Consider the following 22,807-nt stretch of genomic DNA (forward strand, 5'->3'; position numbering starts at 1 on the left):
ACAACCTGAAGTTCCCTCCCCACCACAGGCTATCCCACAAGTAAGTCTTTGCTCACGTCTGCCCTGAATACCCTGACTCCCCTTTCACCTGCTCAAGTCCCACTTATTTTTCCAGACTCAGCCTTCTGGGAACCTAGCAGATCAAGCTGGAAGATCCCACTCTGCCTACGGCTTCTGTGATCCCACACCTGCCTGGGCTTTACTCTCTGTCAAAGCGCTGATCACAATCTAATAAAACTGTAACCACATCCGTATCCCCCAAAAGACTAGGACACTTGGGCGGTCCCCTCCAGCCCAGGGTCAGGAGAAAGCAGACATTCACTGTGACTCTGTTGACATCTGAACCAAATGGGGAAGGCAGACTGTGAAAAAAAACTGTTACAAAGTTCAGGTCTTCAAATCTAGCTCTGACCCTAAATGCTGTGCAACCTCCAGTAGGTCACAACCCCTCTCTGCATCTCAATTTCACTATCTATTAAAGCAAGATGTTGAACTTTGATAATCTAAGGAGATTCTTCCAGCTCATTGTCTCTAGTTCCCTGCAAGGTAATAAAGGTGGGGAAAGAGTAGAAGGAGAGAAAGGGAAGGAAGCACAGTGCGTGTGAAGGCCCTGAGAGCCCCAAGTGTGAATCGGAAAAGAGGCAGAAAGAGAAACGTGCAAAGGGAGGAAGGGTTTTCAGAGGGGCCCCCACAGAATCCCAATCATTCTCATTTCCTGGGGGTAACAGCACCAAGCGGCCCTCTGCTTGATTAAAAGGCTTTCGTTAGACTCTAGATATTAATCACCTGTAGTTGCTGGGTAGTTGCTGGGAACGTCTCCCTCTGCGAGGGAGCATTTGAGATTATTACTTAATTAACAAGGTTTATAATAGTGCTAATGTGTCCTATTAAAAAAAAGTTATAAAAATTAACCAGAACTCAATGCCGTGGCTCATTTAGAAAATTCATTCTGCAAAAGGTCATCCTACCTTAATAAGGTTTAACTGTCATTCTAGAGCTTGTCAGTACAGTGAGACTCTCCTCCAGCCTTTCTGCTTTTATCTTTCTAAAGCAGCATCAATGTGCTCCTGTCCCTCTGCTATCCTCTGCAAAATACCAAGAACAAAACAAAACCAAAAAAACCAAACTCATTGCCATCGGTTCCGACTAACAGTGACCATACAGAACAGAGCAGAACTGCCCTGTAGGGTTTCCAAGGAGCGGCTGGTGGATTTCAACTGTCGACCTTTTGGTTAGCAGCTGAAATCTTAACCACTGCGCCACCAGGGCTTCTTCTGCAAAATAGCTGGCGAGGAAATGACTTTCAAATCAAAGAGAAAATCCTCAACAACCCTGTGAATGTAAAGGTTTTTGCCATTTTTGTACAACAAATGTGACTAAATGTGATAAACTCATACAAAATAAATACAAAGAAACTCAATCCAGCAGACAGCTTGCATGGGAAGACCCAGTCAAATGCAATCTGGAATAGCTCAAATAATTAAGCTAAAAACGGTGAGTGTACGGTGGGATGGAAGAGAGACTTCAAACCTGTCTGGCTGTAGTAAAAAACAAAAACAGACCAACAGTGTATTTCAGTGAGACAGAAAACTTCTGGAGACCACGGGAAGCCTGAACCCCCAGTTCAGCTTGGCTCGGTCTCTAAACGGTTGTATGGCTTTTGGCAAGTGAATTTCTTTCTCATTCACTGACACGAGCCTATAAAGGCTTATAGATGGGGGGCTGCCAGATGAGCCTTCCGGGAAGGCAGATAGAGTAAGGGCAGAACAGAGGTAGGCTCAGGGTGCTCTGGGAACATGTGACAGACAGAAGCGCCCATTCACCCTGAGAGGTCAGGGGAGGCTTCCTAAGGCAGGCTCACCTAAGCAGATCTGGTGATGAGTAGCAGTTAGCTGGACAAAACAGCACAGCACGTGTGAGTGGGTAGTGTGACCCGTGCTCCTGATACTGGGAATAAACCAAAAAAACCAAATCCAGTGCCGTCAAGTCGATTCCGACTCATAGCGACCCTACATGACAGAGTGGAGCTGCCCCAAAGAGTTTCCAAGGAGCGCCTGGCAGATTTGAACTGCTGACCCTTTGGTTAGCAGCCATAGCACTTAACCACTATACCACCAGGGTTTCCGATACTGGGAACAGCATTTGCAAATTTCTCAAGGCACGAGGGGACAAGACTTATTCAGGGAATACAGTAGTTCATTATGGTAAGAGCTTAGCATTCAAGGGGAAGATTGCTAAAAAATAAAGCTGGCAGTATAGCCAGGGGCCAGATTATGAAGGTGCTTTTATGACACGTTAAGAAGCTTACCCTTTAATAACGGTTGCTGTGAACCAGCTCTAACTGGGACAGTGGTAAAGGGATCATATCTGGTTTCTCAAAGTGCACTCTGGCCACATAATGGATACAGGAGAGAGGGAGGCCACGCTGGAAGCTGCTATAGTAGTGCAGGGGAGAATGACATGGCCTATGCAAAGAGGGGCAGTGAGCGTGGAGAGAGGTGGACAGTTTCAGAGGCACTTGAGGGAGGACCGAGGAAGAGCAAGGGCTGTGGCGGAATCAAGGATGAGGCCTAGGTCTCTAGCCGGGGCTGTAGACAGAGGGGTCATTCACCATGACAGGGTACACGGAAGGACCAGAAGGCTTTGTGGAGAAGGAGGAAGAGAGAGGGGTCATGCAGACATTTGTGAGAGATGACCAGTGGGGCATAAGGGTCAGGAAGTCAGAAGTATGAGCTGAGGTAAAATACAGATCCAGAAGCCTCCATTCATTGATTCAACAAATGTTTACTGAATACTTACATGCTAAACACTTTCCTAACTACTAGCCCGGAAAAAGATGCTCTGAAGCTTACATTCTAATGGGGCTGGGGTGGAGGAGAGAGATAATTATCAAGGGAACAAACGAATAAGTAAGAAATGCTACGCAGAGATTTTAAGTAGGGCGATGTGAGAGCGTAATGGAGTGGCCGCTTTAGACTGGGCATTCGGGAAGTCCACTCTGGGTGACAAGGAGGCGGCGGATGTGCAGATCAGGCGGAGGCATGGCAGTGGTGGGAACAGGAAAGAACTGAAAGGCCTGTGTGGTGAGAGCATGGTGGGAAGCCTGGTGAGAGTTGAGGTCGGAGGGGTGACAAGAGGCCAGATGGCCAGGCAAAGCCAGGATAAGGAGTATGGATTTCAACCCAGGGCAGCTGGCCCATTGATGGCAATGGAAACAATGGAAGTGAGGAGATCAGCGAGGAAAGCTTTGTGAAGTACAGAAGAGGGCTGGAGACAGAAGAGGGCAGAGGAAGGCAAGCCCACAAAGGAGATTGAGAAGCCAGAGAGGTAGAAGAAATCCTGACATCATAGGGTAGTTTCTCAGTGAGGGAGAAGCAGTCAAACAGTGCTGGAGAAGAGGTGAAAAATGTGCCCTGGATTTCATAAAGAGGAATCATTGGGGATGCTGGCAGAGTAGATTCAGTAGAGGACTGGGAGTGGAAACCAGATGGCAGGAGCATTAGACGTGAACAGAAGGTGAGGAACTACTGACAGTGAGTGTAGACAACTCTTTCATGAAACCTGGATGTGAAAAGGAAGAGAGACACGGCAGTGGCTGGGTGACAAAAGTGGCACCTAGGAGTGCTTTGTTTTTTTAAGAAATGGTGATCAAAGAATACATAAGTGACCCTGGGAAGGAACCTGAAGAGCAGGCATTTAACTGGAGGAAAAAGGTCCTTAGGAAGGCAGGTCGGCTGGGATTCAGAGCCCAAATGGGGAGAGTCACCAGCCCCAGATAAGAGATGGAACTCTTATGACATGAGGTAGAATAGTGGGATATAATTAAGGCTGTAGGTGTGGTTGTTCAAAGCTTGGGAGTTCCTTTTCTGTGAAGGAAAAGGCTGACTTTTGAGAGAGAGACAGGAGTGGACTATGATGTGTGGTAAAATAGAGAAGGTTGAAAAAGGGTGTGGAAAATGGGATCAGCATGGGAAACTCAGGACTTGGCAGGTGATGCTAAGTCCCTGATGGGGGTGGGGACAGTGAGTTCGCCGCAGAGCTGAGGTGTACTCTTCTGCCTCCTTCTTAGCACTAGGGATCAGATCAGCTGCACAGAGCACTGCCTGAATGGGGTTTAAAGAAATGCTCAAATGTGTACGTGGGTGGTGGGAGCCAGGGCAAGGACTGTAATGCTGGCTTTACAGATGTAGATGCCAAGTGTCCACTTAGTGCTGCTGCTGTGCCAGGCTTGGGGAAACAAAAATAAATATGAACCAGAGTATGCTCAAAGTCAAACCAAAGCAGAACTGGGGCTCAAACTCAGAGCTTTTGATACTTGGCTGTACTTTCCATTCCACGGCACTGGAAGATGATGGCCGAGGACCCTGAGAGCTGAAAATAGTGAACTTCAGTGATATGACTGTGATGAGGTCATGAGAGCTCGACGGAGGCAGCTCACTTTTCAACAAAGAGTCACAACTGCCTTTCACACCTCAAGCATGACTATTTCAAAGCCCTCCCCAGCTATAATCCTAGGAAGGCCTCACTATCTTAAGAGGCTAAGTATCAGATAAGGAAAGAGACCTGGAGGGAAAGTGATTGACAAGAAATCACACCAAGCATCAGTCAGGAGACCCGGCCTGCAGATCACTGCTTCATTTGTTCAACCCACACCTACTGAGCTTCGGTCTGCCAGGCACCATGCTAGGCAATGGGGTCATGGGGGTTAATCGAATAAGGTCCCTGGATCCTCAGAGCTCAGGCTAGGGCATGAGACAGACACAAGCAGATGATTTTATACCACAGCATGATGGTGGTGGGGCAGCCAGTTATCTGAAGGCAACTGGGACCTGCTCAGTCACGTTCCAACAAGTGTAGCTGAATTAAAGGTCAGCCACATATTAGATGGGGCAGGGCTGCATCCCCAGGAAGGTCTCCTTCTCAGGGTGACCTCCGAATCAGGCTTCACCATTTCAGACAGCAGTCGGATTGAAGGTTACCTCTGATTATCTAGAAATAAGTGGCTGCCTAAATCAATTAATCACGAGCCAGCTGAGGCTGTTACAATGGAATGAGCCCCAGACTAGAGTCACCTGGGGGTGTGGGTTTGAATCCAGGCTCTGGAGCTTTGTAATAGTGACCTCTCAGTGGTCCCTTAATCTCTCTGTGAGCTGTCATCTCAGCCTCCAAAACGTACCCTGAATCTGGCCATGTTTTCCATTCCTACTGCTATAACCTGAGTCCATGGCACCATCGTCCTTCCCTAATATTATTGCATCAGTCTCCTAATTCATCTCCCATCTGGTCACTCCATGACTTAAAGACCTCCACTGTCTTTCTTTTGCAAGTAGGGTAAGTCCAAGCTGCTTACAGGGGCCTGTACAACCCTATAACACTGGCTTGTGTCTACTTCCCTGACCCCATTCTCTCCTCACTCAAAACTCCTCAGTCAAACATGGCGCTCCTTATTCCCTTGAACACGCACCTGCTATTTATCCTGCCTGATTTACTCTCCCCCACACCTGTGCAGGGTTGCTGCCTCCTGCAGGGCTGAATGTCACCACTTCAAAGAGGCCTTCTCCTACCACATAGCTAATGCATCCCTCCTCAGTCCTCTGTCACATCACATACGATACATGCTTCACAGCCATCATCAGTGCGTGAAATTGAGTTGTTCATGTACATATTTGTTGTCTGTCCCTGAGGCAACAGGCCAGCTTGAAATATAGGCAGTCCCCGGGTTATGAACTAGATCAGTTCCTGAGTGGTGAGTCTTTAAAAATTTGAAGTTAAGTCAGAGCAGGTATATATGGTTCTTCTTTTTTTGTTGTACTTTAAATGAAGATTTACAGAGCAAATTAGTTTCTCATTAACAATTAATACACATATTGTTTTGTGACATTGGTTGCCAACCCCACATGTCAAAATTCTCCCCTTCTTGGCCTTGGGTTCCCCATTACCAGCTTTCCTGTCCCCTCCTGCCTTCTAGTCCTTACTCCTGGGCTGGTGTGCCCACTCAGTCTCGTTTGGTTTTATAGGCCTGTCTAATCTTTGGCTGAAGGGCGAACCTCAGCAGTGACTTCAGTGCTGGGTTAAAAGCGTGTCTGGAAGCCATACCCTTGGAGTTGTATATGCTTCTTATTTAGCCCTACTTTAGTGCAAGAAGTAGCCCTGGTGTTACAGTAGTTAAGGAGCTTGGCTGATAACCACACCCACCCCCGCCTCCTCCTCCCCCCGCAAAAAAAAAAAAAAAATTAGCAGTTTGAAAAATCTTATGGAGCAGTTCTACTCTGTCCTATAGGGTTGCTATGAGTTGGGACTAACTTGATGGCAACAGGTTTGGTCTGGGTTTGGTTAGTTCAAGAAAAGGCTTAAAGGTTTTCAATGATTTAAAAGCTGCACATACAGCAAGTAAAAGTGATTGGGATGAAGAATTTGTTGAGAGTAGGGGTTGGTTCAATTGTTTCAAAGTGAGGGCAAATTTACATAACATTAAAGGGTAAATAGAAGTTGTCCGTAAGTGGGACATCTGTAACCTGGGGGCTGCCTGTATACATGTTGACTGAGTCTGTCTTCATCAAAACATGGCAGAGCTAGACACTTTGAGAATAGTGGTTAGGAGCACAGATTTTGAAGCCAGTCCACCTGGTTCAGACTCTTGGCACCTATTATGACCTGGGGCAAATTACTTCAGTTCTTTGTGTGTCAGTTTTCTCATCTGTAAAACAGGGATAATAATAGTAACCAACAGTAGGACTGCTATGAGGATTAAACGAATATATGCATAAGTGTTTAAAATAGAACCTGAAACATAGTAAGCATGCAAAAAATTAGCAATTACTATATTCTCTGTTCCCTCAGTACTCCACTGTCCCTATCTAATTTGTATTATTTATACAGTAACTAAGGAGCACTGGTGGAGCAACAGTTAAGTGTTTGGCCTGCTAACCAAAAGGTTGGTGGTTTGAACCCACCCAGAAGCTCCACAGGAGAAACGTCTGGTCATCTGCTTCCATAAAGATTACAGCCAAGAAAACCCTACAGGGCAGTTCTCTGTCACATGGGGTCCTTATGAGTCAGAATCGACTTGACAGCACCCAATAACAATATACAGTAACTAGTATTTCTTGTGTTCAACTTTCTCACGAGACTACAAGGTCCCTGAAAATAAAGACTGTGTCGTATCTTTCTTTGTGTCCTCAATAGCCAGTAGAGCTTAGAGAATGGATGGAGGGTGGGTAAGAGAGAAGGAGGGAGTGAGAAAAGGAGGAAGGATGAAAGGTGGGCCAATCAAAAAGTCCAGGATGTAGCCATATTTTTAGAGAGACATGACCCCTATCTCTTTGTCTGCCTCCCCACCTACCCCAAACACCAGAAAAGAAGCTGAGTCAAGTGACTATCAGTTGGTTTTCACCTCATTCACTGATGCAGGTACCACGCTAGAATCCCCAAGAAGGGCATCCCCTAGGCTTACCTCCACTGATCTTCACAGCATCCCTTTGCCATCTGCAAGCCTTTGTTCAAGCTGCTTCTGCCTCCTGAAGTACCTCTTCTCACACATCTATGTCCATACGTCTGATGTACCTTTCAAGGCCCAATTCAGTGGCTCCTTCCCCAGAAATCCTTCCCCCATTTTCCAGCTAAGGGTAACCTCCACTCCTGACAGAGCTCTGAACCAGTTCAGTCATGGCCTATGAAGCAAAACCAGAATAGACCCTAATTTTTACAATTTGGGTGATACGGAATAACTGGAACTGGAAAAATTACAGGTCTAAGCCCTGGAATAGGAGGCTGGGAAAAGGTATAGCGAGCCCTTTGCAGAGCCTGATGCGTGAGACTGGATTATTGGCAGGACTGTGGAGAGCGATACACATTCAAAGCAGCGCAGTCGGCTGCCATCTTTGAATGAAGCACCTCTGTTTCGACTCTTCAAAATTCCAAGAGCAAGAGATTTGGTTGCTATGCAATGCATACGCTGCCCTTATTTTCTAAGAGGGAGATGAGGTTTCTAGCAGGGTTTTGATGGGTAGTATTTCCTGTTCTGTTTATCATTCTGGTTCACTCAAATCTGTTCTGGTTTTGTGTCCTTGGCCTTGACTGAACTGGGAAGAACCAGTTTGAAGTCCCACCTCCTGAAATCTCCCTGAAGATGTTATCTGTCCCTTTGTCATGCTAGTTCCTTGCACTGTACTTGTATCCACAGCTTATTTCCCCTATTAAATGTGTACTCTTCTGGGCCAGGGTTCATATCTGCCCCTGTGTTCCTGTGCCCAGCCCAGGGCCTAGCTTGGAGAGACTTTGGTGAGCATTTGAACTGAACTGCATCTAGTATATTTTTGACAGAGCAAAGGACGGTATTTCAGCTCTTGTGTTTTCATTGCAGTGACCTACCTCTGACAATGCTTAGTTTGTGAGGTGAGAGGGGTGGCTTAGGGATTGCATCCTTCTTTTTTTTTGTGGCAACTCCTGTGACGCTTCTGTTCTTCAGAACATCTGTTCCCCAAATCATGACTGCCAGGTTCTTCGTGTACTTGGAATCTCCTTGGGTAACTTGTAGCTGGTGCCATTTCTCCTCATCAACCCAAATCCCGCTTCCCAGATGGACCTGAACAGGATAAGAACACCAGCATCTGTTTAGTCTGACAGGAGGGCAGTTGGAGGCTTCTCTTGTCCTTTAAAGAACATTGTTACACAACTGTAATTGATTCATGCTATAAATACTAAATAGACTCTCTTCACGCCTGATCATAATAGCTATCATTTACTGAATACCTGTTATGTGCCAGTCCTTATTCTAGTGGTTTATATTCGCCATCTCAAATATGCACAGCAACCCCGGAAGGAAGGTACTATCATCATTTTTTTTTTTCATTTCAGTTGGGGAAATCATGTTCAGAAAGGTGAAGTGACTTGCTGAAAGTCACTCAACTATTATGTGGCAGAGTTTGGATTCTAACCTATACTCATTTTATCACAAGGCCGCTGAGAGCCTTATCAGCAATACACATGCTTACCTCCACTCTGTGTTGATACTTTAGAAAGACCTGTCTCCCCTTAATATGAACATTCTGGGACACACATCCTCCTAGCACAGGGATTCTCAACCTTGGCTGCACACTGGGATCACCTGGGGAGCTTTAAAAACCTCTGATGCCAAGGTCCCGCTCCCAGAGACTCTGATTTAATCGTCTGGGTGTGGACGAGGCAACAGCACCGGTTAAAGCCCCGTAGGTAATTACAGTGTTCAGTTAAGTCTGAGAAACACTGTCAGCTGGAGTGCGGAGTGCGGCTGACCAGGTGCTGCCACCAACTGCAGCGTGGTTGTGCGAGCTCTCTTCCGTCTCTGAGCTTCAGTTTCCCTATCTATGAACCTGAGGGTTGGATTTTACTTATAAGTTCCTTCTGGCTCTGATTTCCTATGATTTAAAACAAAAAAATTAAACATGACCACAATGTACCTGGTCTGATTTTGACAGCACATCACACAGAACCCAAAATTATGCTCTCTATAAGGGAAGCAATCAGAACGTTTCAGGGCAGAGCTGATAAATTCAAAAGACCCAGAATGATCTAGTAATGAGCTACAGACTTAAAAAAAATTTTTTTTCCTTTCCAATTCTTTTAACAACTCACAAACCATTTACTAACATTCACCATTAAAAAATTAGTTTTGACTTTGACACTGTCACTTATGTTGAGTTTCTGTATAATCTATGTAGGATGGACATGGTCAGGGAATAAATTTCAGGAGAGTCCTGGTCTGAGAGACTGCACACTCCCAAACTGATGGCAGGTTGGCAAGATTGTTCAAAAATGACCTTTCTACTGCATCTTGGCTTGGGAAGGAAGGTGGGCACATGCAGATGGGCAGCCAGGTCGGCCAACAACACTTCTTGCTTCATCAATTACTGAGGTTTTGCAAACATCAAAAAAAGGAAAAAAAAAAAAAGGCAACACAGTCCACCCACAAATGCCAGTAAGTAAACAATCCACCTGCCATGTCTGACTTAGCCTCCTTTGGCTCAAAAGATCATTCAGACTGCTGCAGGCCATCAGATAACCAGATCCACCTGGCCTTTAAGCGCTACAAACTTCAGTACCACAAATGTGTCTGTGTGGCTCAGGCGAGATAAGCAACCCTGGAATGAGGTGTGCTGCCTATGTCTGGCTGGGCAACACCAACCCAAGGTCAAATCTGGCCTTTTCTCTGCAGTTAAAACTGTAGGTGGCAGACTGTGCGCCAGATGGGGCATGCTGGAGACAAGTTTCCTGCTGTTCCTTGCTGGACCTCACTTTACCTACCTTGGTGACACTCTGGGGCCAGTCACCCACACAGGCTTCAGGCCTTCCTGAGATTGGGGAAAAACAAGGAACTTTGAATCAGATTAAATTCAGAGTCAGAAAACCTTAGATGGCAGACAACTTAAATTTTTTCAAAGATATCTGTTCTTTTCTATGTCGAGCCTTGCTTTGCTGTAATCTTTTATTATTCTTAAAAGAAAGATAACAGTCATTTTAGCCAATGCTCTATAAGGGGAAGGGGGTACTAATATTTTTTGAGCACCTATAATGACCCTCATATGTATGCGAAAGCTGGACAACGAATAAGCAACACTGAAGAAGAACTGATGCCTTTGAATTACAGTATTGCCAAAGAACATTGAACATACCATGGACTGCCAGAACAAACAAATCTGTCTTGGAAGAAGTACAGCCAGAATGCTCCTTAGAAGTGAGGATGGCAAGACTTTGTCTCACATACTTTGGACATGTTATCAGGAGGGACCAGTCCCTGGTAAAGTGTTGGCGAAAAAGAGAAAGACCCTCAACGAGATGGAATGACACAGCGGCTGCAAAAGCAGGCTCAAACATAGCAACGATTGTGATGGTGCAGGACCGGGCAATGTTTTGTTCTGTTGTACATAAGGTTGCTATGGGTCACAACCGACTTTACGGCACCTAACAACAACATAATGAGCCAGGTATTTTTTTTTTTTTATTGTACACTTAACTTATTTAATCCTCATAGAAATATCAAAAGATGAAAATAGGTAGAAATTATTATTTCCGTTTTACAGAGATTCAGGGGGACTCAATTGCTTTTCCTAAGACATACAATCAGCAAAGTTTGGGACCAAGAATCAAATCCAAATCTGGTGACCTCAAAGCCTATGCTCTCCTGGCCATCCCTGCCAGTGTCACAGTGATGCTGATATGGTTGAAACAGGTGATATCTAACACATCAATGTTCGGTTAGTTTTCCTTTCAAATTCTCCCCTGTACCTGCCTGGACATTTCTCTTACCAGCACTCAATTGCAATTCATTGCCACTGACAGGAAACCAGCAGAAAGACCATGGGCTGGCCTCCCTGCCTCCAATTCTGCTCCCTCCAACCTTTCCTGTCAACACTGCCACAGTAATTTTCCTAAAACATCGCTTATCTACTCCCGCAGCTCCTTTCAACTCTGTGATTTTTATGTCAACCCTCTGGAATCTTGAATGGTTCCTTGTTTCCTGTCACATCAATATCCAACCTCCTCAGCCTGGCTCTAAGACCATTTAGAATCCCATTTCCGTGAGACCCACTAAACTTGATTTCCCACCTATATCCGTTACTTCACTGAAGCTCCCCAACTTTTATTCAATTCTACTTCCAGTGTGCTGTAACAGAAAGGATGGCCTCCGGAGTCACCAGGTCTGGGTGGAACCCTGGCTTTTCTACCTACTAGCTCTGTATCTTAAGCAAGCTGCTTTACCTCTCTGAGCCTTACCTTCCTCAACTGTAAAATGGACAGACCACTACCTAATTCACAGATGTGTTCTGAGAATTAAATGAGATAACATCAATAAAATGGCAGAGGGACAACATACATCCAACACCTGTTATACCCTTTGCCTTCTGCCCCCACCCATGTCTCTGCTTCTTGTGCCATTCCCCTGTCCAGGAGTGAATGCTTTCTTTTACGTCTTCTTAACCCCACCAATCTTCCAAGCCCAAATGCAAATCCAGGAGATATTCCTCAACTACCCTAACACTCATTTCTATTGCCTCTGAATTTCTAACCCACTTAAGACCTTTACCACCTGATTCAGCCCTTTACAGCCCACGTCTGTGGGGAGGAGTCACGGCTTTGCTTCTTCTGTGGCCTATGGAGCGATCGGGCAAGTCTGAACACAAAGCAGTAAGAAACTGATGGGTATATTTAATGTCTTAATGCTGCTGGTTTTCAGTTCTGATGAGCTGTTGTTCCTTAGAGAAGACAGTATTTTTCTGACATTCAGTAGAGTACAAGGCCAGCTTTATAGCACAGAAGGAAACGGCCCTGGGTAAGACCAATCACAGGTATATGCTAGCGTGTTTCAGATAGGGCCCCAGAGGTCAGCAGAACGTCAAGAAGCACTAGCCTGGGAACCAAGAGATCTGGCATTCAGTTCCTGCCCTGCCTCTAGCCTGCTGTATAATCACAGACAAGTCCCTTCTCTAGATGTGTTTTCCTATGATTACTAATATAAATTAGACTAAAATTTTATGGTCTTTACAGCTTTACGATTCAATGAGTTTTTCTAAACAATCTTAGACAAAGAGAAGCAATATACTAACTTTTATGGTAAGACCTATTCATGTAAACCACAGCAGATTATTTGACTAAAACGTTAGCCTTAGGTGTCAATGGAGAGCACTAAAATATGGCATCTGACAGATGGGACTTGATAAAAAAAATGTCTTTTTGATGTGTTTTGTAGGATAACACTCGTTTCCTACTAGGAAATGGATCCTATTCCAGCGCTATAGAACTCGCAGAGATGTTAAAACCTCTCTCTGTTCTTTGCAGACAGAGAGGAGAGAGGTTCAGAAACTACAGCAGAACAATGACAGCTACTTCTGGGATGTGAGACTGCTGCTCTGGGGGCCGTCATCCATTTCCCATGTGTCTTGTTCTTTCCTCCCCATTGCTAAGTCTCTGCCTAACTGCAAATTGTAAATAAAAACTAGGTTAGTTTTAATAGCAACATATCAGCAAAAACTAATGAAAAAAAACTGTCATCTGCAGATTTGATGTTCAACTGATGTGTGAAGAAGTCAGTGAGATTTCAAAGACATATATTCTGGGGGGAAAAAGCAACCTGTGCAAAAGAGGCCCCCCCCCCCAATAATGCTCAGAAATTGCCCATCAGCTTTCAAAGCAAGAGGGAAATAGGTTCTCCTTGGAAACTAAGGAAAACTCTCTAGTCACTTCCAGCGTGATCATGACTAAAGGGAAGAAACCAACGAAGACAGAATAGTCTTTTCTTTTTTATCTTCAAGTAGGGAAGGTTCACCAAACTTAGCTACAGAGTCCTAGAATCATAAAAGGCCTATGGAGAGCATCAACCCCATCCCACCTTCCGCTGATAGAGAGACCGAGCTCAGAGAAGGCAAGGACCCATCCAAGGGCACACAGGTAGGACCAAGGTAGAGCTGTGCCTAGAACTCTCGCTCCAGGCTGTCCACGTCCAGTCTGTCACATCACCTCTCCTTTGCCAAGCAGACCTGTACAGCCTGCTGGCTAGAGTAAAGCAAGGCAGAATGGGCCTATGGCCTGGTCCATCAGTCCTGTCTCTGCAGGGGAGGAAATGCTAGTGGGAGGCGCAGGGAATGGCAGCACATCCAAGGGAGCCCTGAAGACTAACAGGTTTCATTTCCCCAGCTTGACAATATTTACTTTGGCTCAGGTTGGTCAGTTGCAGGGATATATCTGGACAAATCAAAATAAGAAAACCCTTCTCTTTCTCATTAACCCACTGGGGAATGACACTGGATAAGCAGAGGCCTTTCAAAGCATAAGGCAAGAAAAATGGGCTGAAAAGATGACTCTTTTGGGAGAACTGAGTGTGATGTCTATAGCACATGCCCACTGCCACAGTGGCAAAGAATGTAACACTAGAGCTGCATTTTACCAGTGCTTGGACAAAGGGCACCAATACATGTCTTCCCAGACCATTCAACTGGATGTTATAACAGCTTCTTGCCCTGCTTTTGCCACTATATCATCATGTGACTTTAAGACTTTCAAAGGTCATTTCTTTAATTTGCATCCCTCTTTTTTTATCAATGTAATTCCTAATAGCACTTACATTTTCTTTCACGATTATTTCCAAGGACCTTACAAGAAACTTTGAGGAGTTATATGTGATCCTAAGCACTGTGGGCTAACCACCACTGAATGCACAGTTGAGAGCAGCTTAGGGACAGGAAGCACATTTCATTTACCTCTAGATCCCTGGTATCTAGCACAGGGTTTAGAACACATGGATACTTGGTAACTGGTGAATGAATGTAGACTGAGTTGTTATCTGTAAGTCAAATATTTCATTTCTATTTCACCTTTTACATTGTATGCATCTGGTTTCATAGGGGGTAGGACAAGTTTCATCAACCTACCGTGGCTTTTTTTTTTCTTTTTAATCTTTCTCGCTATTATCGTGAACTGTTTAAAATGTAGTTTCATTTTCTTAGTTGTTTTGGTACCTCCCCCACCCTTTTTTTAAATAGAAGAAGAGTAAGTCCAAGCAAAGCTACACTAGTGACAACACATGAATTCCGGAAAAAGTCACACCGCGCTAGGCCAGGAGGCAGACCAGTCCAGCTCCCATCATACTCTCCACCTTGACTCTGACTAACAAACCACTTGCAGGGAATCGATATTGAGCTGAGAACACTACCTTGCCATTGTCTAGGATATACTTGTCCATGACAGGCGCAGGAGCGGGGTAATAGGACGACGTATTTGCTTCCTCACTGAAAGTGCTCCGTAACTCCGGCTCGGGCTCGAGACATTCTGACTTTACTTTTTCCAAGTCAATGGCGGGACCTAGGCAGTTAAGAAAAGAGATCTGTCTAGAACTCCAAGGAAAATAAAACGCAATTTTTTTTTTTTAAACTATGCATCTATCAGCACACAGTGACACCAAAACTGAAAAAAAAAAAAATGCTGGCTTATTTTTGTCCATTGGACTACACTTAAACCCAGCCTTGAAAATAATATAAGGTATGAATGTCACAAGGGAAAAGGTGGAAAACTGGAAGACAAGAATGAACTAGACTCTAAGAATGAACACAAGAAGCACTCTCATCCGGTGTCACTGTCTAAATGGAAATTCGGGGACTCAACTTCCTGTACAGCAAAGAGGTTCTACTAAGACTGGGTGGAAGAAGAAGCAGTGGCAATTACTGGAATATGCAAATTGTGTACTTTCCAAAAACCCCACAGAGGAAGCACCAAGGCTAGAAAAGCAATGGGCCTATCCGACCCCACACTTAGTATCCAGGCTACCTCTGCATTTCAACCAAGAAATTAAAATACAGTAGAGATTAAGCAAGCCCCTGATTGCCTGATCCAGCAGCTACCTGATTTTTATTTTAATGCAATCAACAAAAATTACATGCAGTTTAAACAGCTAGATAAATGGTGGAGGTTTCTAAGGGGGATCTTTTTTCTTCCATTAGCTTTTTAAAGTGATGGACTACTTTTAAAAATCACCTATTGTGTCTTGATTACCAAAGGGCAGAGAAACAGGATGAAATGGGTAAGTAAATAAGGCCGAATGATTTGATTTACTTTTGTGGGAGAAGCAACACCAAAGGCCAACCAAGAGTTTAGCATGCCGGAAATTCTTCCTATTCAAACATTTCAGGAGTTGACTGGGATGGGAGGCTTGGCTACTTCCGCAGGGGCTTGCCATGACTGTGTATATAATTTAAATAACTGATGAATTCATGGTCCAACCTTCTCTTATCCTAACCAGGTGGCCAACTGGGTACAAAGCTCTTGATATACTACAGCCCCGTACAACAATCAGGTTGCAATTCTATGTCCAACTGCTACATCCTAGACTTTGGCTCGTGGTAGGGAAGGTATTGGTGGTTTTGTCACTAAATTCATCATGACAAGGCTTCCTGGAATGAGAATTATCAATCCTGAGTTGCTGGCAGTTGCCATCTGCAAAACAGAATCTCTGTAGTCTCCAAAGATTTAGGGTTAAGCCTTGTACCAAGCTAAATGCAAGATGACTGGGGAGTGGAACAGTGTAAATAAGAGCATGGCCAGCCCTGGCAGAAAGCTCTCAGGTCCCATCCTTGGCTCTGCTGCTTTAATTGTTGGACCACGGGCACTGAATTACAGACAACATCATAATAGTTTTGACAGCATCTCCCAATGGTGCATGACCTGCTCAAGGGCTGGGCCTAGGTCTTATTCTGTTCTATGTCCCCAGCACCTGGCACTGAGTAGGTACTCTCCCAATGTTAAATGAATGGAAGAATGACAAAAAATGAATGAATAATTCTAAAACTTCAGAAGCAGATACCAAAGTTTCTCCTCTCTCTGTGTGGGATCTCAGGTTGAATGTCTAAAGTGCAAACAAATTCAAGTGGAGCATTTGATCTTTTCTTAGACTGGGGAGGAGATTATTACTTTAGGTTGCCTAAAGAGCATGAGGTCTCTTCCTGCTCTGACATTTGGTGATAGGAGAAAGGAATGGTTGAGAGGAGGAGACAGCTGCAGCAACTGGCTCCTAGGTAATCTTGGGCAACACCAAGTCGCTGCTCTGAAGCCTCATTTTCCTTCTATAAAAGGCTGTTGGACAAGAGAATGAATCCAGTTATGACTTCAGTCAGGTTGCCTCTTATTCACCTCCACAATGGCTGACAAAGGGATCTTTCAAGGGACAGTGTCCTTCCTTGCTTAGGCTACCCGTTATCCTCAATATTAAGTTGTCCCACTCCATAAACTCCTTAAGGCCCTGAACAACCAGCCTCCTCTCTGCCTCTGTGGCTTACTTCTTGCTCTCTCTGCTATGCACCTATGCTCTAGTCGCACGGAATTCAGGTCCCACAGGCCTCTGTGCCTTTGGATGTGCTGTTCTTTTGGCCTTGAATGCCACCTCATCTGCCTGCCAAGCCCCTGGTCAGACTTCAGGATGCCCCTCAGATGTCTCCGTCATGAGGCCTTTCCCTGATTACAGGTACAGGTCTTAGACTGCTTGTAAATAGCTACTAGCAAATCATGTTTGCGACCATCCACCTTCTTGTCTGTTTTCAACATCAGACTGTGAAGCTCTTCAAGGTACAGACCATGTTTTACTCCCTTTTTAATCTCAGAGCCTAGAACAGTAACCGGGACATTGCAGGCTCTTGATAATTTTTTCCTGAAGAATACATTCAATTTAAGAGGGAGGGGAGAGAGAGCTGGCAGGGATATTTAATAGACTGGGGCAAAGATTCTGAAATAAAGGCCTGCTGCTCACTCAGATGCTTGGGGGTGTTCTCTCCAACTCTATAACCTTTCATGATGTCTATGAAGTCTGCATCAGGGCTGTTAAGCAGAAATCAGAAGCATCTAGCCAGGAGAATGGACGATTCAGATGGGTGTAGTTACAGACTCTGCTTCCACACTGTCCACAGAGGGACATCTGGAAGGAACAGGGGCTGAGTCACCTCTCCAGCTCCATCTCCTGCTGGTCCCCTCCCCTTATAGAGACTTCATTCCAGTCAAATTAGCCTGCCTAATCCTCTCCATACACCTGCAGCTCTTTTCTGCCTCCTAGTCTTTGCTTGTGCCATTTCTTCTTTCCTCTGCGCAGAACATTCTATCCCCAAGGATGCCCACCTCTCCAAACTCCACCAGTCATTCAAGGCCTGATTCAAATGCCATCTCCTCCATAAGGCTGCCCAATCCCCTCAGATGGAGGGAAAAAATCCTCTCCATTCTTTTGCTTGGGATTTGAGTCAGAGACACTAGAGTTTAAACACTGGGTTTGCCACTTACTGTTGAGGTGAGTCGCGATCTTCAGCAGGCATCGTCCCCTGTGAAGCCTTTCCCCACTCCTGCCCCCTCCACTTCAGACAGCAGAGCTCTGCCCTCATTCGGCCCCTCCCCACGCCTCTACTCCCATTCTGCCGTAATAATCAGATGCACTCATTTGCTTCATGCCTGTCTTCCATGTGAGGCATGAGGGCAGGCAGGGACTGTGTTATTTGCATGGCGGAGTCTAGGTTCAAATTCTATTCTCAAAAGATTTACACGGGAATACTTAACCTCTCTAAATTTATTGCCTCACCTGAGAGAAGGAGTGACAACAGTGACTTGGCAAGACTGGAGGTTAAACGTGTTAACCACATATGAAATATGATTAATTCAGAAGCTGGCAGAGTGGTGGCTCGGGAAGCACTGGTTCACTCCCCTACTGCCCCCCTCACACGCGTGCACTAGACTCACTCTTGCTTTCATCAGCCTATTCCTAAGTGTGGGTTCTGTGCACTGAGGTTCCTGCTTCATTCTTTGCCTGTAATGTCTAGCACAGGCCCGGCCAAGAGCAGGTCCTCAGTGCTCCGCAGCACACACACCCTCCGCTGTGCTCACCGTCTTCTCAGGGACTGACATAGATCTGGCAAATGACTGAGGCTACTGTACTGGGATCTTCTGGCTCCAGGAAATTTATTTCCTGACATACTTGGTCAGTACTGTTTAACAACCCGGGCGTGGCTACTAGGTGCTGGGGGCACCACTCTTTGTGACAACTTCCTTCCACAGCATTGTATGCAGAGGTACCTCAGCTTCAGCAAAGGCAGCAGCTCAAAGAACCAGCCAGAGGAATATCTGGGAAGAGGTTCTTCAGGAGTCCTAGGTGGGAATCCCAGCTGTTAGGCAAGTCACCTAACCTCTCTGTGCCTCAGCTTTGCTACCTGCAAAATGAAGGCTCATAATGCCTCTGAAAGAGTTTAGCTCTGTGGAGCCATGGTAAGACAGAGACTCAGAAAATGGCAGAAGAATGAAGGAATGATTCGATCGATAAAGCATGGTGTTTAGCATTATAGAATCAGGAAGAAAAGGAACAAAAAAGCCTGTGGTTTCTTTGGGGAGGGGATGGTGAGCCTCTAGTGCTTTTAATTTAAGAGGGGGGAAAAATACCTCACTGCAAATTTCAGTCGGCTCCACCACTGATGTTGGCAATTTACATCTCATTACAACAAATGCCTCAGATTGCTGTTTTGCTTTTAAAAATTTCTGAGGCATTGTTCTGCCTCAAACACATGTGACCAAATTAGCCACAATAATAAGCACTTGCGCTAAGAGACAGCATTGTACAATCTGGCGCAGATATTTTAGGTAACAAAGAAACTTTTTTCACTTTGTGGTAAGAGGAGGAATTAAAAAAAAAGGCCTTTTGATCCACTTGCATTCTGGTATTGACACACACTTCAGGTTTATTTTGGGGAAAATATACTTTCCATGGAGAGAAACCTCCCAGCTGGTAAAGGAAGCTTTTAAAAAAGTATCAAAAGCAGTACTTGCTTTTCATTCAATCATTCATGAACATTTCGTAACGCAATCCCTGACTGAATACCAAGATCTAGGCCCTGTAAAAGGCACCGGGGACCCAGGGACAAATAAGGCATCTCCCAATTCTAGAGAAGTTCAGAACTGAACCTGGGAAATGCTATCGCGTTGCATTACAAATAGCTGTGATACGACAGTAGAGCACTGGGTTTACTGTTAGAAAAGCTGGTACAAATCCTGGTTCTGTTATTATTTTTACCTCGTTAATCCCCAGTGGCCCCTTCCATAAAAGGGGACTTGTGGCACAGAGTAAGGGGCTCTGTGAGTGTTTGTTGGCTCAATGAATAAATGAAATCACACAATTCTCTATTCTTGTCTGATCTTAAATGGGACTCTGTTCTTCCTGAAAACCTTTCTAAAAAGTTAATGCTTGTGCGACTTCCAGAAAGTTTAGAAATCACTCATTTCTTCGAAATACATATGTCTGGACACTAAAATACCATTCCTGATTTCTGCTGAAATTGAAAGGCTGGTATTTTTAGATTTTGAAAAAATGAACCAAATCCTTCCATTTGCTTCTACAATAGGACATTTCTGTGTTATAGGTATAGTTCCAGTTTCTTCTTAAGTGCAAAGTGAATCAAATCAAAATTCTTAAATGCACACAGAACACCTGTTGGGACACAGAGGCACCCTTGGTTTGGTGGAATAAAGATGAGTCTGCTTTGGTGAGAAGGACCCATCATGGCAACAGCTATGTAACAATGAAGAAGGTAAACAAGGGCCTTGGAAGGAGATAGGAGACAACCCTGAGGCAGGCAGGTGGGACCCCCTCTGTGGACAGCTTACAGCAGTACATCACTGTCCCCTGTCGGAAGGCATCAGCCACTCTCACCTTCTGTTGGAGCCGCATATCTGCTTCTTAGCCCCATTTGGCTTCCTGTGAGGGCAGGAACGGATCTGTCCTTTGACTCACTCCTTCAGTGAGAATCTACTAAGCACATACTAAGTGCCAGCCCTGGCTAGGTTTGTTGCCTTGAGTGATTCCCAGTCCAGCAGTGGAAACAGATAACAGAGCATTACCACCCATATAGCTGGTATGGGTTAGGATAAGAGTGTTGGGACAGAAGTAAAGAAGGGAGGAGACTAAGACGGCCTCAGAAGAGCGGTCACTAACTTGTATGCTCGAGTTTGGAGGAATGGTCAGAAGTGTACTGGGCATGAAGAGCTGGGGCAGGGGAGTTATCTTCCTATGGTGAAGGTGACCAGCACATAACAGACGCTCACTGACTGACTAGAAAATGAGCAGCGTGATAATCTGCACAGTGTTGGGGAAGGAGAGATCACTGCTGGCTAAGTGATCCGAGAGGGCTTCAGGGAAGAAGTGAGGGCTGACCAGAGCTTTGAGAGTGAGTAAGGTCTGGGGAAGGTGGAGAGGCAGTCAGGCAAGGGGAAGTGATCAGAGTGAGCCAAGGCTCTCAGGTCCTTCTCTCCCTCTCCCTCCATTTTCTGAGTGCTTTCAGTGGGAGGGCTGGAGTAGGTTTTGCTGAGCAGAAGCAAGAGAAGCAATTCCAGTTTGAGGAGGTGGGCTGGGTGAGATCCCTGCAGCTCACATGGATGCTCCCACAGTGGGACCACTCCCTCAGGGTGTCAGACCATAGAACAAGAGAGCTGGGATGAACCTGAGAGAGCCCCTGCCCCCGAGGGGAGAAGCCCAGCAAGAGAGAAATGACAGATGCAGGCCCAGGTGCCCAGTCTGGTGACTTGAGGATCAGGGCCTTTTCCTCGCTTTGAGGAATTACAGATGCCCACTTCAAATGACATATTTGCTTTTTACAGAGAAAGAAAGGTGACCAACAACTACTGAGTGTCTTCTTTGTTAAGTACTGTATTTTTATGCAAATAACACAAGTCTACTTTTGTTTGCCACCATGCCCTCCTCCCTCTACAAGGCTGCCATGCCGATTTTTTTTTTAATATGTTGCTGTAAAAAAATTAGCAAGGCATGCTTATGAAAATACCTCACAGGAAGAGGGTGAGGTTGGCAAACAAACACAGAAGACGTGTTATTTGTGTAAAAATACCATACTGTTATGAGTTGAATTGTGTCCCTGAAAAAGATATACTTAACTCTTAATCTTTGGTACCTGTGAACATGACCTTATTTGGAAAATTGGGTTATTGCTGATGTAATTAGTTACTATGAGATCATACTAGAGTAAGGTGGGGTTTAATTCAATATGACCGTTATCCTTATAAATTGGAGAAGACACAAGAAAGCACACAGAGGGAAGACGGCCATGTGAAGACATAGGCAGAGACTGGAGTGCTGTAGCCACAAGCCAAGGAATGCCCCAACTACCAGAAGCTAAAAGGGTAAGGAAATATCTTCACCGAGAGCCTTCAGAGAGAGCATAGCCTTGCTCACACCTTGATTCGCGACTTTTAGTCTCCAGATCTGTGAGACAATAAGTTTCTGTTGTTTTAAGTCACCCACTTTGTTACGGAAGCTACAGAAAACTAATACAAGTATCTTACATAAAAAATATCTGTTTTTTAATCTTTGTAGCACTTTTTACCCCACTGTCATGTGATTATCTGTTCAATGTCCCTCTCCTTGACTAAAAGGTAAACTCCAAGGGGACAGAGAGTAGGCGGCCCATAGTCTTGCTCACTGCTATTTCCCCAGCACCCAGCAAAATGCGTCTGGCACACAACAAACTTATTAAACAGGTGTTGAATGAAAGAACTAATCCTCATGGCAGGTCTACAAAATACATCTTACCATATCTGTACAGGCTTAGAGAGGTAAAGTTATTTTCCAAAAGTCACACGGGTGGCAAGTTTTCGAATTTAGGGTCGTAAGACTCCAAAGACTTGCTCTTACCACAACTCTACACCTCCTTAGGCAACTGCAGTTTTCTCATGTTTCACAGGGTTCCCACTTCCTGCTCACTCTGCAGGACCTTCAGCTCACCTCTGACCTTCCCAAGGGGCGTATGAGGAACTCTATAATTGTGCCCCTGGGGGTAGGGAGGTGGATTACCAGGATTCATCTTACCTCTAGGAGCTCTGACTCTACCTTCTGCCCATCCACAGTTCTTCATATGTGGCTCTGATCCACCTCCCCCCTCACCCATCTGTCTTGGTCCAAGTATCATCCAAACAGCAGGGATGTGCAAAACCTAACGGGTTTGTCCTGCCAGAGCAGCACTGACGGCCCTGCACATCCGCTGGATGCATGCAAAATGGCCTTTGGTCCTGGACCCGGACCAGCTGAGTTGGGGGTAAGGGGTCTTGGTGGGATAAGTGGGGTAGGTGACATAGGACTGCCCTCAGATTCCCAAGGGCTGCGGTGGGACACAGTGAGCACCTGAGGGCAGGAATTATGGAGAGGCAGAGTTCAACCATGTGGCTGATGCCTACCCACCAAATCAATCCATGACCTTGGCCTTGTTTGACCATCCTTTAGCCCACAAGCCCTTCCAGAGCACAGACCATACAGGAT

The 22,807-nt window shown here is 45.2% G+C and overlaps 1 protein-coding gene across 3 annotated transcripts in view; it reads right to left on the reverse strand.

Moving 5' to 3' along the window:
* The window catches only part of BEND5 (BEN domain containing 5), a 352,434-nt gene that overhangs the window by 301,018 nt on the left and 28,609 nt on the right, over nucleotides 1-22,807 (reverse strand). The window contains exons 4-5 of one of the 3 annotated variants that reach the window (XM_049879236.1): nucleotides 14,684-14,832; nucleotides 8,371-8,584 (exon numbers count right to left, since the gene is read on the reverse strand). The exons of the other annotated variants lie outside the window; for them this stretch is intronic. Coding sequence (XP_049735193.1) covers nucleotides 8,371-8,584; nucleotides 14,684-14,832 — 363 coding nt within the window. The remainder of the gene's footprint in view (nucleotides 1-8,370; nucleotides 8,585-14,683; nucleotides 14,833-22,807) is intronic. 3 annotated transcript variants of the gene reach the window in all.

This window comes from Elephas maximus, chromosome 3, assembly GCF_024166365.1.
Source record: "Elephas maximus indicus isolate mEleMax1 chromosome 3, mEleMax1 primary haplotype, whole genome shotgun sequence".
Taxonomy (NCBI): domain Eukaryota; kingdom Metazoa; phylum Chordata; class Mammalia; order Proboscidea; family Elephantidae; genus Elephas; species Elephas maximus.